Here is a 16,396-nt window from a genome sequence, read left to right on the forward strand (position 1 = left end):
TAGTGCCTTTGATTTCAGCCTGAAGGTCTTCTTTTAATATTTCTTGTAGAGTAGGTCAGCTAGTGATGGATTCTGTCAGTTTTTGTTTATCTGGGAATTTCTTAATTTCTTCTTTATTTTTGAAGGATAGTTTTGCCAGTTACAGAATTCTTGGTTGAATTTTTTTCTTTTAGCACTTTGAGAAGTTGTCCCACTCTATTCTGGTCTCCATGGTTTCTGGTGAAAAGTCAGATGTTAATCTTATTGAGGATCCCCTGTATGTAATGAGTTGTTTCTCTCAGTTGCTTTCAGTGTTCTTTCCACAGTTTGATTTTGATGTGTCTGGGTTTGAATGTCTGTGAATATTTTTTACTTGGAGTTTGTTGAGCTTCTTAAATATGTAGATTAATGTTTTTTCATCAAATTTAGGAAGTTTTTGGCTATTATTTCTTCAAATATTCTCTCTACCTCTTTTTCTCCTCTCCTTCTGAGACTCTCATCATGTGTGTGTTGGTATGCTTGCTGTTATCCCGCAGGATCTGTTCATCTTTCTTCATTCTTGTTTCTTTCTGTTCCTCAAACTATAACTGTTCCTCAGACGTTATAGTCTCAGTTGACCTGTCATCAACTTCATTGATTCTTTCTTCTACCTGCTCATATCTGCTGTTTGAGCCTCTCTAGTGAATCTTAGACTTTAGTTAACTATGTAAATTTTGACTCCAGAATTTCTATTTGGCGAGACATAGTTCTCATGCTTTCCTTTAGTTCTGCAGACATGGTTTGCTTTAGATCTTTGAACATATTTAAAATTAAAACTTAAGTTTTTTTCTAGTAGGTCAAGCATTTGTGCTTCCTTATGGGTAGATGATTGATAGCTTTATTCCTTTGTGTGAGCTGTACTTTCTCGTTTCTTTGCATGTCTCTCTTGTTGTTGAAAAGTAGACGTTTTAAATAATATAGCAACTCTAAATCATATGATCCTGCAGTCCCACTCCTGGGCATATATCCAGAGAAAACTGTAATTCGAAAAGATCTGTGCACACCAATGTTTACTGCAGCACTATTTACAATAGCCAAGACATGGAAGCAACCTAAGTGTCCATCAACAGATGGATGGATAAAGAAGATGTGGTAATCTATACAATGGAATATTACTCAGCCATAGAAAAGAATGAGATAATGCCCTTTGCAGCAACATGGATGGACCTAAAGATTATCATACTAAGTGAAGTAAGCCAGACAGAGAACGACAAATATCATATGATATCACTTATATGTGGAACCTAAAAAAAATGATACAAATGAACTTATTTACAAAACAGAAATAGATCCACAGACATAGAAAACAAACTTACGGTTACCAAAGGGGAAACGGGGGGATGGATAACCAAGAAGGACCTACTGTATAGAACAGGAAACTATACGCAATATTTTGTAATAACCTATAAGTGAAAAGAATCTGAAAAAGAATAGATTTTATATATATCTATAAATTATATGTGTATATATGTATATGTGTATGTATTTATATACATGTATAACTGAATCACTGTGCTGTACACCTGAAACTAACACAGTAGTATAAATCAACTATACTTCAACTAAAAAATACTATATGTGATGATGAATGTGGAGTAAAAAAAAATAATTTGGCAGCTCTAGAAATCAGAGTCTTCCTTCTCCCCTGGATTGGTTGTTGCTGATTTTGGTTATTGTTGTTTGTTTAGTAACTTTTGCTAAATTAACCCTGTGAAAGTCTTTGTTGTGTCTGGCCACTGATACCTGTATTTGGTTACCTTAGTGGTCAGCTAATGATTGAACTAGAACCAGTAAATTTCCCAGTCTTTACTGAGAGGATCTGTGTGCATTTGGGGCACTCTTTCAACACTCAGCCTGGCAGTTGACAGCTCTGCCTTAGCCTTTATTTCCTGCCTGTTCAGAGCTTCAAGTTTAGCCAGAGGTGAGAGCTTAGGACCTTCTCAGGTCTTTCCTGAACATATTCACAGCCCTGGGCGTGCATACAGCCCTGTGCTTGCATTTGGCCTTCTAGATCTCCAGGAATATATTGGAGCTTTGAACATCTTATTCTCCGCTTTTTCCTTTTAAGCCCTTTGGTTATTGTTTTGTTTGCCCTAGCTGTTACCCACTGCCTGTAAAATTGTTTTTGACAAACACCCACCAAAGGGAGAACGTTTTAGGTACTGAGTAAGCTCAGAGGTCAAATAGAAACAGCTTTGAAAGTGGGGGTCTTCTAGGGAACCACCATACAGGTCAAATATTGACAATTCTATAGGAATAAATCTTAGAAAGATTCTGCTCCAGTGTGCTCACCCTGGTAACTGCTAGGCTGTACTAAGAAGTGCAGCAGGTTGTTATTTTTAAATGCTATCATGTAACTGAGAGCTGGAGATGAGACTAGGGCACTGATATTCAGCTGTTTTCTTGAATTAAGACTCCCCAGGTTTCTACAACCCTTTGGTTAGTTTCCAGAGTTCTGAAAAAGTTGAATCAAACAGCTTTTGCCAGTTTTTTCATTGCTTTTATGGAAGAGAATTTTTGGAAGTCCTTACTCTTCCATTTTCAATTATGTCACCCTCAGGCAATTTTTAATTAAGTGGAATCAGATAATGGCATGAGTTGAAGGCTGGATGTATTTTCTTATTCCAGTTCCATTCTGACTTATAAATAATGCCTTTTAACCCTTTGAGATTCTGGAGAATTTAGGCTTAGGAGCTGGCCTGCCTGGATTCAGATCCTAGCTCTGCTACTTATTAACTTTATGACCTTGGGCAAGTTACTTAACTTTTCTGTGCTTTAGTGTCTTCATCTGTAAAATGGAGATAATGATAACACCTACCAAAAGGGTTGTGACAGTTTTAAAAGTCAGTCTATGTAATGTACTTAGAACAATGTGTGGCACATAGTAAGCACTCAAGAGATTACCTGTTTTCGAAGTTATAATGTTGAATAATTTTAGATAATGTGTATCTGTTAGTTTTGATTGTATCTTTTATATATCAAGGATTTGTTAACTTCCAATGAATGTAAATTAGGAAAATATTGTAAAAGAATTATTATAAAATATGTTCTTTAATATTTCTATAGAAATATGAGTCCAAGAAAATGTGCATTTCTTATATGTGGTGTTATTCAGTAAGCATTAAAAAATGAATGGAAATCCCAGATAAAGTATGAAGAAAGGTATCATTATATGTTTATTATTTATAATAATATCTGTTTATTATTTTTATTAGGTTAATAATAATGAAATGGTTGCATTACAACGAGAGCCCGATAACCCTTATGATAAGAATGCAATTAAAGTAAACAATGTGAATGGAAATCAGGTCGGCCATATAAAGAAAGATCTTGCAGCTGCCTTGGCCTATATCATGGACAACAAATTGGCTCAAGTTGAAGGGTAATGCACTTTTGGAGTTCAGTTTTAATAATTGTGAGTTGTAGTGATCTTTGAATGTAAGGGTATGTAAAGTTGCCCTGACAACTTTTGTCGCTATACCTTTAGTATGCATTCAGTAAATGTTTTAATTCTTCTTTCATCTGCCTGCACTACCCTAGCCATCAAATAGCTATTCCCTCACTTTCCTGGTAAATTATTACCATGGAGAAAAATAGACTTTGGTTCAAATATTAGAAAGTCCACACCATCTTTTAAGAAAAAAGCCTTTTTAAAAAGCCTTTTAGTGCATTGATTTGACAAATTTGGAAGTGTTTGTTTAAATCAAGTTGTAAGCTGATAGAATGTGATCAGATGTAGATGAGTTTGGTTTTGCCTACACAGAGTTTAATTTTTTTTTCAGTTATTTCCGATATTCAAATATCTGGACATTCTACATTTTATGCGTATTAATTTTTCCCTAATTATAAAAAATTATTTATAAATATTTCTCTTGATAAATGGAAGATCTGGTAATGCAGGATACTCATTTCCACATGACATCATTTGATTGGAGATAAGTAGCAGCTGTTGCATTATCTAGGCATATACCTTCTTAGTTCTACTACCTGTTCCTTTTTTAAAACTCCCAGTCTCTTTGGTTACATTTTCTCTTTTATGCGTTTGTGTCTGTGACCTCAATTTTAGTATAGGTTGTTTAGGATATTAAAAGGTGAGTTTGGAAGATAAATACTTAGAAGTGTCTTCTCACTTATTTACTTGTTTTCTCCTTTCTCAGTTCATCAAGTTTTTCAGATATTGAGAGTAAACTTTCAGTGAATCCTGGATCAGAAATAGTTCTTGGAAATCCTTCCCCATTCTCCCAGAATGGGTTGCTACACTCAGTGGTTCTGTTAGTGGAAGCTCTGCCTTCTGAATTAAACTTGCTATTTTACTTATCTTATGATCTTCGTAATAGGCTAACTATGTATTTAAACACTTTTATCTCACCTGAGTTTCTTCTGGAATTCTGGTCCTAAAAACTGCCTTTTCTTCTCATTATTGTTGGTCCCAGTCCGTGTCCTTTTTCTTTCTAGTCTGCTCAGTTAGTTCCTTTCTATTTTACTTGCATGCAGAATTTGAATGTGGCAGTTATTTAACAAGATTTTTAATGAAACTTAAATGTAAAAAAATAACACTTCTAATTTCTCATTTTTTTTTCCTTCTTAATTATAATAGGGTAGTTCCTTTTGGTGCAAACAATGCTTTTACCATGCCTTTGCATATGACTTTTTGGGGAAAAGAAGAAAATAGAAAAGCAGTTTTAGATCAGTTGAAGAAACATGGATTTAAATTGGGTCCTGCACCAAAAAGTAAGTTCAGGGTTTAACCTACTATTATTCTGATATTGTTAAGATGCTGGAATTGTAAAACATTTATTCTCTTAAGTAATACCTTGAGTTTGGGTGGCTAAATTAATTATTGCTGAAGGCTCCAAGTTCTTTTTTTAGTAATCTTTTTAAGGAAATCCTTGAATTTTTTTTCTCTTTATTTTGAAATAACTATAGATTCACAGGAGGTTGCACACATACACAGAAGAATGTACAAGGAGGTCCCTCCCCTAACTTCCCCCAGTGATAATATCTGGAAATCCCTGATTTTAAACATTCTCTTTAATAAGTTACAGACAAAAAGAATCTCCCAATAGAGAATGAAAAAGAATGCTTTTTAAAAGTTTGTTTAAATAATGTGGAATTCTTTTAATGTATTTTTTGAATAACCTAGCAGATTTAGTTTTAAAATTTTTAAAACACATATTAAGGGAATTTTTAATTCAGCTTATTAGACAAGCTTTAAAAGCTATTTACTAAAAGATAATTTATTTCATTTGGTGATTTTATTCTTTTCATTTTGTAAATTATAGCTTTAGGATTCAGTTTGGAAAGTGGTTGGGGCTCTGGAAGAGCGGGACCAAGCTATAGTATGCCAGTTCATGCTGCAGTACAGATGACAACTGAACAGGTGCACTTCTCTTATTTCATAACTAAAAGTGAATAGTGAATGTTAAATGCTGAAGGTTGATGTTTAAAAATATAAGATAAATATGCATCTGCTAGTATTAGTGATGTTTATATTGTTATGGAACATGTAGAATAAATAAAATATATTGCAAATATTTATGTAGAAAGAAAGCAGTGATAAGGAATATATCCACATACATGCATTCATATATACATTGAAACACACACCTTGCTGTATACACCTGTGATGTTTTACTCTGTTTTGATGTTTTTGTATTATTTGAAATTTTTAAAATAGCCATAATTTTTAAAAAGTTGAAGCTTGAAACTTACTCCTTTCAGGAAGGTTGCAAATGCAGTGCTAAAAAAACTAGTTCCGGGGGCTTCCCTGGTGGCGCAGTGGTTGAGAATCTGCCTGCCAATGCAGGGGACACGGGTTCGAGCCCCGGTCTGGGAAGATCCCACATGGCACGGAGCAACTAGGCCCGTGAGCCACAACTACTGAGCCTGCGCGTCTGGAGCCTGTGCTGCGCAACAAGAGAGGCCGTGATGGTGAGAGGCCCGCGCACCGCGATGAAGAGTGGCCCCCGCTTGCCGCAACTAGAGAAAGCCCTCGCACAGAAACGAAGACCCAACACAGCCAAAAATAAATAAATTAATTAATTAAAAAAAATAGAACTAGTTCCGAATCTCTGGCCTTAGTCTATTTCTTACTTTGTCTGCTTTGTGATCCAGGATACTGTTATGCTGGGTTAGTTTGGGGAAAAAAGGGTATAAAGTAAATTAATGCAGATCAATCTTACCAATTACATCAAAATTTTTTTTGTCTCTACTCATCAGTGTTAGCCTTTTTATATTCTAATTGTAGTTACTGTATTTTCCCTGCTCATTGCTAGAAGGGCTTGAGCCTGTGTCTGTCATTCTTTTTTTTTTTTTTTTTTAATTAATTTTATTTTTGGCTGCGTTGGGTCTTCGTTGTTGCGCGCAGGCTTGCTCTAGTTGAGACAAGCGGGGGCTAGTCTTCTATGCGGTGCGCAGGCTTCTCACTGCAGTGGCTTCCCTTTGTTGTGGAGCGCGGGCTCCAGGCACGCAGGCTCAGTAGTCGTGGTTCGCGGGCTCTAGAGCACAGTCTCAGTATCTGTGGCACAAAGGCCCAGCTGCTCCACGGCGTGTGGTATCCTCCCGGACCAGGGCTTGAACCCATGTCCCCTGCATTGGCAGGCAGATTCTTAACAACTGCGCCACCAGGGAAGCTCTTGAGCTTGTGTCTGGTGGGTAAACCCCAGATTACCTCTCCTCACTTTTTAGATTTGGCCTGATTTCTTCTGGGCTGTTGATATGTATTTATTTGCTAATTTACAAAAGTAATTATATATATGTTACTGTACGATTGGACTAGATCAATTTAAAGAACCAACTAAAGATTAGCATAAGATTGAAATTATCCTAATATTTTGTAACACATAGCAAATTTCTGATTGCAGTAATAATCAATGAAATGTCATTTACTTGAAAAAGTCAAATATACTTGGTAGGATCTGTCAAAATGGTTTCAATACAGCTAATAGAATCACAGAATTTCAATGGCAGAAGGAACCTTAGAGACACTCTAAATCTAGTTCATCCCATTTGTTTTGCAGTAATAAGATACAGGGCCATATAGGTTAAGTGTCTTGCCCAAAGTTATATAAAGATTTTTTTGTGACAGAGCTGTGACTGAAACCCAGGACTTAAAACTCTATCCTGTATTCTTTAGACTGTAACAGTTACCTAAAGGATCTATTTATTCTGCCATTATTGAGCAGTGTAGTATCTCAAAGAATTAATTTATTTTATGTACCTTTTGGTATTCGACTCTTAATTAAATGACCTGAAATCTCTGAATTAAGTGCAATTATTATTTTAATTGGTTTGTTTCATAATGTTTCTTGTTGCTGTTTGTTGTAGCTTAAGACAGAGTTTGACAAATTGTTTGAAGATTTAAAGGAAGATGATAAAACTCAGGAGATGGAACCAGCTGAGGTACTGAGCCAGTATTTTCTATTTAAACTATTTGGAATTTTAAAATACGATATTAATCTATACATCTTTCATCACAAGGTCAACTTTTCCAGATTCTGCATGGGGTAAAAGAAAGGGCTTATTGTATTTCTGTTTATGACATTTCTTTTATTTATAGGCTATTGAAACACCATTGCTTCCGCATCAAAAACAAGCTCTAGCTTGGATGGTTTCACGGGAAAACAGTAAAGAACTTCCACCATTCTGGGAACAGCGAAGTGACTTATACTATAACACAATAACAAATTTTTCTGAAAAGGACCGACCAGAAAATGTTCATGGAGGAATTTTAGCTGATGATATGGGTTTGGTAATTATATTTTTCCTTGAGTTAATAACATTTTATTTTGTAACTAAGATTTTATATGAAGTAATTTTGAAGTAGATAGAGATGGGAATATGTTGGTGCCAGTTTGGGACTAGATATCACTGTGAGTGTAGAACATAATTTTTCCTGTGGTTTTCACTTAAAATAATGCTGAGGTTTTTTTTTTTCTTTTCTTTTCTTTTGGCTTGTTTGCCTAAGGTACAATTAAAATAATTGGCAGTAATGATATAAACATGTGTTTTTCAATTTTCTTTTGAAATTCAGGGTAGCTTTCATGGGTTTTCTTAAAGAAAATATATGATTCCTTACACCAGCAGTTTTTATACTTTTTGGTCTCAGCAACCCTTTATGTTCTTAAAAATTATTGAGCATCCCAAAGAGTGTTTGTCTTTGTGGGTTATCTCTATTACTATATCTATTAATATTTATGGTACTAGATACTAAAATTTTTTATTATTTTTAAAATAACAGTTAAAAAACTCATTATGTGTTAACAGAAATAGCGTATTTTTCAAAGAAAAGAACTCCAAGACAAAAGCAATTTGGATGAGAAGACTGGCACTGTTTTACATTTTTGCAAGTCTCTTTAATGTCTGGCCTAATAATTGACAGCTGAATTCTCATATCTGTTCTTTCATTCATTCTGTGTGATACGTTGTTTTTGTTGAAGAATACAAAGAAAATTAGTCCTCACGCAGATATGTATTTGAAAGGGAGTATTTTAAAAGCCTTTTTAGATAACTAGATTTTCTTTGCTACAAGAAAATTAAGCAAATATTAGTTTATTAAAGGTTAATAATTATAATGTGGAACTTTTTTGTTTTGGCTGCACCATGAGGGATCTTAGCTCCCTGACTGGGGATCAAACCAGTGCTCCCTGCATTGGGAACACAGAGTCATAACCCCTGGACTGCCAGGAAAGTTCCTATAATGTGGAACTTAAAAAATCATATCAATGAACTTTTTATACTTTGTTCCATTAAAATCCATTGGTGTAGCTTGCACGTTGAATGGATATTTTACCCATGCATGATTTTGTAACATTAGGTATTGCTCATTTGGAATATATTGGTTCACTGAGTTACACAGATCTGCCAAATGTTGATGCATTTCATTATACAATGTAAAAAAATTTACATTCATTGATACTACTGCTGATCTTATTAGAAAGGCATTTATATTTGGGAAGCTTTTCTGCTCATAGTGTTGGATACAAGTTTTCTAACATAATTTTTGCTTGAAAGCTCAAATTTTATCATTAACAACAAACACTGTCAGTTGTTTCCTTTGGAGTTGATAGGCTCATTTTATTCATTTTTTTCAAGAAAATGTGTGCCACTCAGTCATGAATAACTAGTTATCAGTCATTCTTTCAAGTTAAATGGTGGTACTTGAAAGTGACGATGCATGGTAGCTAGTTCAGCTTGTAATTCAGTCTCACAAGTGATTTTTCTCTAGATAACCTTCATATTTTGGTATGCAAAAGAAGTATTTTGTGTACTTCCCATCTTGTTACACAGAATATTTAAAACGTGTGTACTTAAGAGGTGAGATTTGGTAAAATGAATATGTACTGCTTTATCAAGAACATTCTTTTTGCGGGCTTCTTAGTTGCGAAGCGCCGGCTCCTTAGTTGCAGCACGTGGACGCCTTAGTTGTGGCAGGCAGGCTCCTTAGTTGCAGCAGGTGGGCTCCTTAGTTGCAGCAGGCAGACTCCTTGATTGTGGCATGTGAACTCTTAGTTGCGGCATGCATGTGCGATCTAGTTCCCTGACCAGGAATTGAAGCCAGCCCCTAGCATTGGGAGTGCGGAGTCTTATCCACTGCGCCACCAGGGAAGTCCCTCAAGAACATTCTTAAAGAGCATTCTTAAAGTGAAACTGTTTCTTTGGTTTGTCTTTTTTTTTTTTTTCTTAACTGGATGTGGCGGTTAAAAATACAGTGACCACTAATATAATGTAGTGCCAACTGCTTTGTGTCATGCTAAGGCAGCAGCAGTTTTACCCACCATTGCTTTTTGTGGAATTACTACAGATATCAACACAAGTAAGGTCTTAGTAGAATTATTAAAACAGTTTTGACTGCACATACTCCTGAAAGGGTCCTGGGGAGCTCCTAGGACCTGTGGACCACACCTTGAAAACTGCTGCTTCACAATGCTTTCAACTTGAAAGAGGTTTATTTCTATGTTGGTAATTATAAATTCAGCTATGGAAAATAATGAAAATTTTCATGTTTCTGTTTTTAAAAACTGCACAAGAAATATCTTGTCCTGTATGCTTTATTGGTAAGGTATATAGTCTTTAAGTCTTGGAAATATCTTTAAATGAAATTTAATAAAGTAATTATCTTATGTCCATACTGGGATTACTAATCATTTTAAGTTAGCTCTGAATTACATGGCAAGCAAGTAGTTGTAGTTTTGTGATAAAGTTATTAGTTCAGGGTTAAATGTGACATTTAAATGGCAGTCATTCAATAAAGTGACATTTCCTTAAAAACATACGTTTATGGAAAACTTATACACTTGTACTGCTAGCTGCTCCAGCTTAATTCATAGTAGTCAAAAACTGGAAACAATCTAAATGTCCACCAACAGGTGAGTGCACAAATAAGTGTGCCATGTATGCATATATGATGGAATATTACTCAGCAATAAAAAAACAATGAATTGCTAATAAGCATTTCTTTATATTACTCCATTCTTCTTAAGGAACAACGTACACCAGCTCAGGTCACCACATGCTCTGAATCAGGACTGGGCCTAAAATTGTATTGAGCAGAAGAAACTAAACAAAGAAGAGTACATTGAGTAATTCCATTTATATCAAGTTCAAAGGCAGGCAAAATTAATATATAGTGATAGAGACAAATCAGCCATTGTCTGGTACAGAGGTGGGGATATGGACTGCAGAGGAATACAGGGCAACTTCTTGGTGATAAAATTTTTCTGTATCTTAATTGTGTGGTGGTTACGCCAGTGTATACAGTTGTCAAACCTATCAAACCATACACTTTAAGTCTGTGAATTTTGTTGTATGAAAATTATACCTCAATTAAAAAAGGATTAAAAAAATAAAATGACATTTCTCAAAGATGCTTACAGGATTTTACACAGTAAATTATTTAATAACTCCTAATAATACGGCATGGTAAAGCATTTACTAACTTAATGAATGAAATGACTTCATTAATATGTATATTATTTAGTATAATAATTAGCATACTTCTGTGGCCCTGAATGCTGTTTGATATTTTCTTACTTGATTTAAAAATTAGTTTCGGAATGTTGTCTGGTCAACTGGGTTTCAGAATCTGACCATTTTTCTTTGTAAAACATTTTAAAGGGCAAAACTCTGACAGCCATTGCAGTGATTCTTACCAACTTCCATGATGGCAAATCTCTTCCTATTGAAAGAATTAAGAAAAATCAGCTGAAGAAGGTAAAGTATTAGTGTGTTTTTTCTAAAGTCTCTGGTTTATTGTAAAACCTTTTAATTTTGTCATTAAAAAAATTATTGCCAAAAAATTGATAATATCCAGTTTTTAGAGATACGATGAATGGCCTTTCTCGTGTGTTGCTGATAAGAGTGAAAGTTTATGCTACATTCTTGAAGGCAATTTGGTAATGTGTATCAAAAGCCTTAAAAGTGTTTATAATCTTTGATTCAACAATGCCATTTCAAAGAAACTATCTAAAGAAGTTATCAGAAATGCATTTTTTCCAAAGAGAAAAATACAAGTTTATTTCCCCAGCATTATTTTAAAGGCAGAAAAGAAATACCTGTCAATAAGTTAACAGTTAAATTATGATACAACCATAAAATTTAATATTATGCAACTACAAAGTACTATTTTTGAAGAATACTTTCGTGATCTTTTTTAGTTAAAAGGCCAGATATGCCTCTGTGTATAGAGTTTGAGTCTTCATTTTGTAAATACATATTTATATACGTCTAAGTGTAGTCACACATACTGTATGTGCCAAAATGTTAATAGTGATAATTATGTCCTAATGATGAGAGAATGGGTGACTATTCTTGATGCTTAATTTGTGTATATTTTTATATATAGCATATATATACATAATACATGTATATTCAGTTTCTAAGAATTAATAATGAATTAGTTTTGTAGGGAAAATAAATGTTATAAGAATGAAACGGTTATTCTTCATTCTCAGCTGAAAATCCAAAGAACTTAAAGTAGGAAATAACTAGGTGCAAGGTGTATGCAAAATATCTATTTTTTGGACTTTACTGTTCTTCTTATTTTTTACTTTTCAAAGATGCTGCATATCACTTTCCTGCAACTGTTTGTTAAGATTCTATTTTATTAATTTGTGCGCTTAGTTGCATTTCCTTCTTTGTACTTTTAGTGGGAGTTTAACTCTGTTGTTAATGTCTAAGATTCAGTTCCCTACCCTGAATAGTCCAGTGCTTTCCACGTCTGTCCTTTTCTTTCTACATTTAGTTATTAAAACTGAAGAATAGCACCTAAGACTACTTACAACTTCATTGTCAATTACCAATTAAAAAATTATCTATTTTCAATAAGGCTTTCCCTTTTTCTCCAAGATCAGCCATGCATTTAACATGTTATGTAGTAGGAAGGTTTTAGGATATTTAGTTTGCTATATTAGTTGAAATTGAGGCTGAAAATGTGATTTCCAGCTAAGCATTTATTGCAACAGAAATTTCATTATTTCAGATAGATTTGGATATTCCAAGCTTACAGAGTGAAATGTTATTAAATTTCATGAGATTGGAGCATAGTATGATTTGATAGGTTGGACTTTATATGTATATCTTTGAACTCTGTGAAGAAAAGGCTTACTAAGAGTCATTTAATATGAAATGAATAATGTAAAGGACATCCTTTGTTTGTAGATAAACTTTTGAATTATTTTTTGCATACTATTTAATATAATATAAATGATTGTACTGATTATTGAATACTGGGTAGAATGATGAAAGGCATTTTTTTTTTAAGTGACAGACCTTTTTTTTTTAATAAATTTATTTATTTATTTATTTGTTTTTGGCTGCATTGGGTCTTCGTTGCTGCGTGCGGGCTTTCTTTAGTTGCGCCGAGCAGGGGCTTACTCTTCGTTGCAGTGTACGGTCTTCTCATTGCAGTGGCTTCTCTTGTTGCAGAGCACGGGTTCTAGGTGCACGGGTTTCAGTAGCTGTGGCTCGCGGGCTCTACAGTGCAGGCTCAGTAGTTGTGGTGCACGGGATTAGTTGCTCCACAGCATGTGGGATCTTCCCGGACCAGGAATCGAACCCATGTCCCCTGCATTGGCTGGCGGATTCTCAACCACTGAGCCACCAGGGAAGCCATGAAAGGCATTTTTAGCATCAGTTTCTTGAAGCTAATGCTTTAAAAAGTTAATTATCTAAATAACTTCTAGTTACATATCTCTAAAAATGGTACATCTTGGATTTTTAATTTATTTTAGACTCATACCATTGGCAGAGGATGGATTTTCTTTTCAACCACATTTTTAGTAAAACATAAACACTAATGAGATTTTGTAAGATGTTTAAATTTCTATTTTTTTAAAAACTAAAGTAAAATATCCTTTATTGGCCCTAATTCTAGGCAAAAATTACATTGTACTCTGAGGTTTTGATTCAAAATATGACCTACCTTTCACAATATGACCTACCTTTCTTTTTATTTTTTTATTTTATTTTATTATTATTATTTTTTATAAATTTATTTATTTATTAATTTTTGGCTGCTTTGGGTTTTTGTTGCGCACAGGCTTTCTCTAGTTGCGGCGGGGCTACTCTTCCTTTTGGCGTGCGGGCTTCTTATCGCGGTGGCTTCTCTTGTTGTGGAGCACGGGCTCTAGGCACGCAGGCTTCAGAAGCTGTGGCGCATGGGCTTAGTTGCTCCCCAGCATGTAGGATCTTCCTGGACCAGGGCTCGAACCCATGTCCCCTGCATTGGCAGGCAGATTCTTAACCACTGGACCATCAGGGAAGCCCCTACCTTTCTTTTTACACTGGAAGAATTAATTTAATTACACCCAATTTTATTTGTCATTCCTACCTACAGAATCAAGTCGAGACTTAAAAGTAAGATTGGAGGAACCCTGCCCTACTAGGCTCAGTTGAAAATATTTCACAGAGAAGTATAAAATTTTACTTTTATAGAAGTTCTTGTGCTCATGTACACACAGTTGCACTTTGAAACAAAGGAGAACACATGAAGGGAAAAAGACAAAGTCAGAGTTGGCAGGGAAAATCCCTGATAGAGTAAGGGAGGAGGCATTCTGAAACCTGACTATTTCATCTACCCATTCTGGGAATTCCAGAAAAAAAGGATGTCAATGGCAGCCTCATTTAAGATCTATTAGGGACTCTTGGTTTGAAAGTTTGTAGTCTTAGAATTCCTTTTAATTCTAAACTAAATCCCATTTTGTGAATGTTTCTCACAGTAACTAATATGCCATTTATAATTGAGGTTTGCTTTTTTGTATTCCTTTTGAAAAGGTTAAGACAGACTAGTTTTCTTTTTTGAGATACCTGTGAAAAAATTTTTCATCAATTTGTACATTTTTCCTCTTAATGCACCTCCTTCCATTGCTCCAGAATAGGGTAGCAATTTAAGTAGTCTTTATTATGTAAAGTAAAGCAATATAAAATAGTATGCATTTTTAAGTTTACTTAAAACTGACAGCAGTACTATGTAAGAAATATGCCTTTTCATCCAGGAATGTAATGTTTACGATGAATCTATGAAACTTGGAGGGAACAATACCAGTGAAAAGGCAGATGGACTAATCAAAGGTAAACTTTAATTTTGAACATGACCCCATGTTTGATTTAGATTTTTCCAATTTAATGATGTAATTCCAGCTCTGGCTTAGTACTATACAAAAATTTCAGATCTCTTTCTAAGGAATCTCATGAGGACTGGTAGGAAAAAGTTCATTAAGGAAGCGATGCGATGATAGAATTGGCTTGGTAGCACATTAGAGGAGGAAAAGCATTTTTGGTTGAGGAAAAAAAACCCATGAAAGGGCGGTTAAAGTCAAGACAAAACACAGAGTATATTGCTCTGGGACCTCAGAGTAGTTTATGGTATTTATAATGTAAATGAATAACAGCAGAATATGCATGAATATGCATGAATAAACAGCAGATAAAAATAGAAAGATAGGTTAGAGCCAAATTAGCAGAGGAGAAATGAAAAGGGATCTATGGATTTAACAGTTATGTGGCTGGATTTAGCAGTCAGTGACTTTCATAAAATTAATTTCTTAAGATTGCTTAGAACAGAGCAAGACTGAAAATATTTTAAAATAAGACTAGTAGATAAAGAATTGTTAATAACAACTATGTGCTGTTATGAATTTTGCTGTGTTTCAGATAGGAGAAAAATAGTTGGAGAGAGAGGCAGAATTGAGGGCTTTCGGGGGGCGTCGTTTAAGAAGGAAATCCATGGATAGGAAAAGATTTTGTATACAATGGAGAGAATAATTTGGTGGCCTGTGGGAGGAAATGAGATCCAGAAAATAGGTACATGAGTTAGCATTAGACGGAAAGGAAGTAAGGTTGAGGAAAAATATAGATAATTGAGAGAATAAAAAGGTAGGAAAATTGATAATTTATAGAAGATGACATCTGATTTTCTTTGTAAAGTGAAGTAGGTCATCTGGGAGTAAAAGGAGTTTAAAATCTAGCAGAGGATCCAGTGTAGTACACATCATCCAGGTGAGTGGGTAGGGAGGATGTGTGATAGGTAAAAGAGTTGCTAAGTGATACAAGGTGACCCTAACCCTAATACCACCTGTTTATTGTTCATTTTTTTTCCCAGCAGCTCTTAGCTGCCTTGGTATAGCAGGAAATTCAGCCAGTGTAGGAATTGGCTAGATGACTACAGGGGAAAGACTGGGCACAAAAAAATTGAAGGTACTTTTCAGTGAGAAAATACTAGATTAGGAAATTGTAGAGAGTACAGCTGGCTGATTGAAAGAATAGGAATGAAGATATTAAGAGTTGAGCTACTGAGTTGGAAAACCAAGGTTTTAAGGATACTGCTAGTCTAAGACAATTTACTAATACTCTGTATATTTGTCCTTTTTTTTGAAATGGAAGGATCTAGATGTAGTGGAGAACCCAGTATTTCAGATGTCAAGGGAAAGAATAAATATCCCAAGTCAGAATTCTCTAGCTCCCGCCCCAAAAGGTAAACTCTATTATGGTTTAATTTTATGTAATATGTTTAAACTCCTTCTCCGTTTTCTTACATATGGGAGAGAGCTATGACCATTATCTCAGTTGCAGAGTTCTTTCACATACATTTCTTTAATTTGAAACTGCTAAAGTCACTGTGACTTAGGTAGACTGTTCTCATTTTACAGGTGAAAAAAAATAATATTAATATATAAAAGAGGTGAATTGGTAATTTTTAATAATCACTTATCTTTCTACTATTTTCCTATTTCACATAGGAAATGAGATCTAGCTCTTGGGTTTTTTGTTTTTGTTAAGACTTTAGAAGAATTTTCTTTATGAATTTGAGGAGTTGAGAACTGATGTATATTTATCGGATGGTTTGACAAAAGCATTCTTTGCTCATCTGAGTTCTTTCTCA

At 34.6% G+C, this 16,396-nt stretch overlaps 1 protein-coding gene across 4 annotated transcripts in view; it reads left to right on the forward strand.

Moving 5' to 3' along the window:
- Nucleotides 1–16,396, forward strand: part of HLTF (helicase like transcription factor) — a 71,009-nt gene that overhangs the window by 12,714 nt on the left and 41,899 nt on the right. For all 4 annotated transcript variants that reach the window (XM_082394323.1, XM_082394322.1, XM_082394324.1 and 1 more), the window contains exons 3-10: nt 3,234–3,400; nt 4,616–4,749; nt 5,301–5,398; nt 7,345–7,419; nt 7,577–7,768; nt 11,134–11,229; nt 14,511–14,586; nt 15,898–15,988. In XM_082394323.1, the coding sequence (XP_082250449.1) occupies nt 3,234–3,400; nt 4,616–4,749; nt 5,301–5,398; nt 7,345–7,419; nt 7,577–7,768; nt 11,134–11,229; nt 14,511–14,586; nt 15,898–15,988 (929 nt within the window). The remainder of the gene's footprint in view (nt 1–3,233; nt 3,401–4,615; nt 4,750–5,300; nt 5,399–7,344; nt 7,420–7,576; nt 7,769–11,133; nt 11,230–14,510; nt 14,587–15,897; nt 15,989–16,396) is intronic.

Source organism: Balaenoptera borealis (assembly GCF_965194805.1).
Source record: "Balaenoptera borealis genome assembly, chromosome: 5".
Taxonomy (NCBI): Eukaryota; Metazoa; Chordata; class Mammalia; order Artiodactyla; family Balaenopteridae; genus Balaenoptera; species Balaenoptera borealis.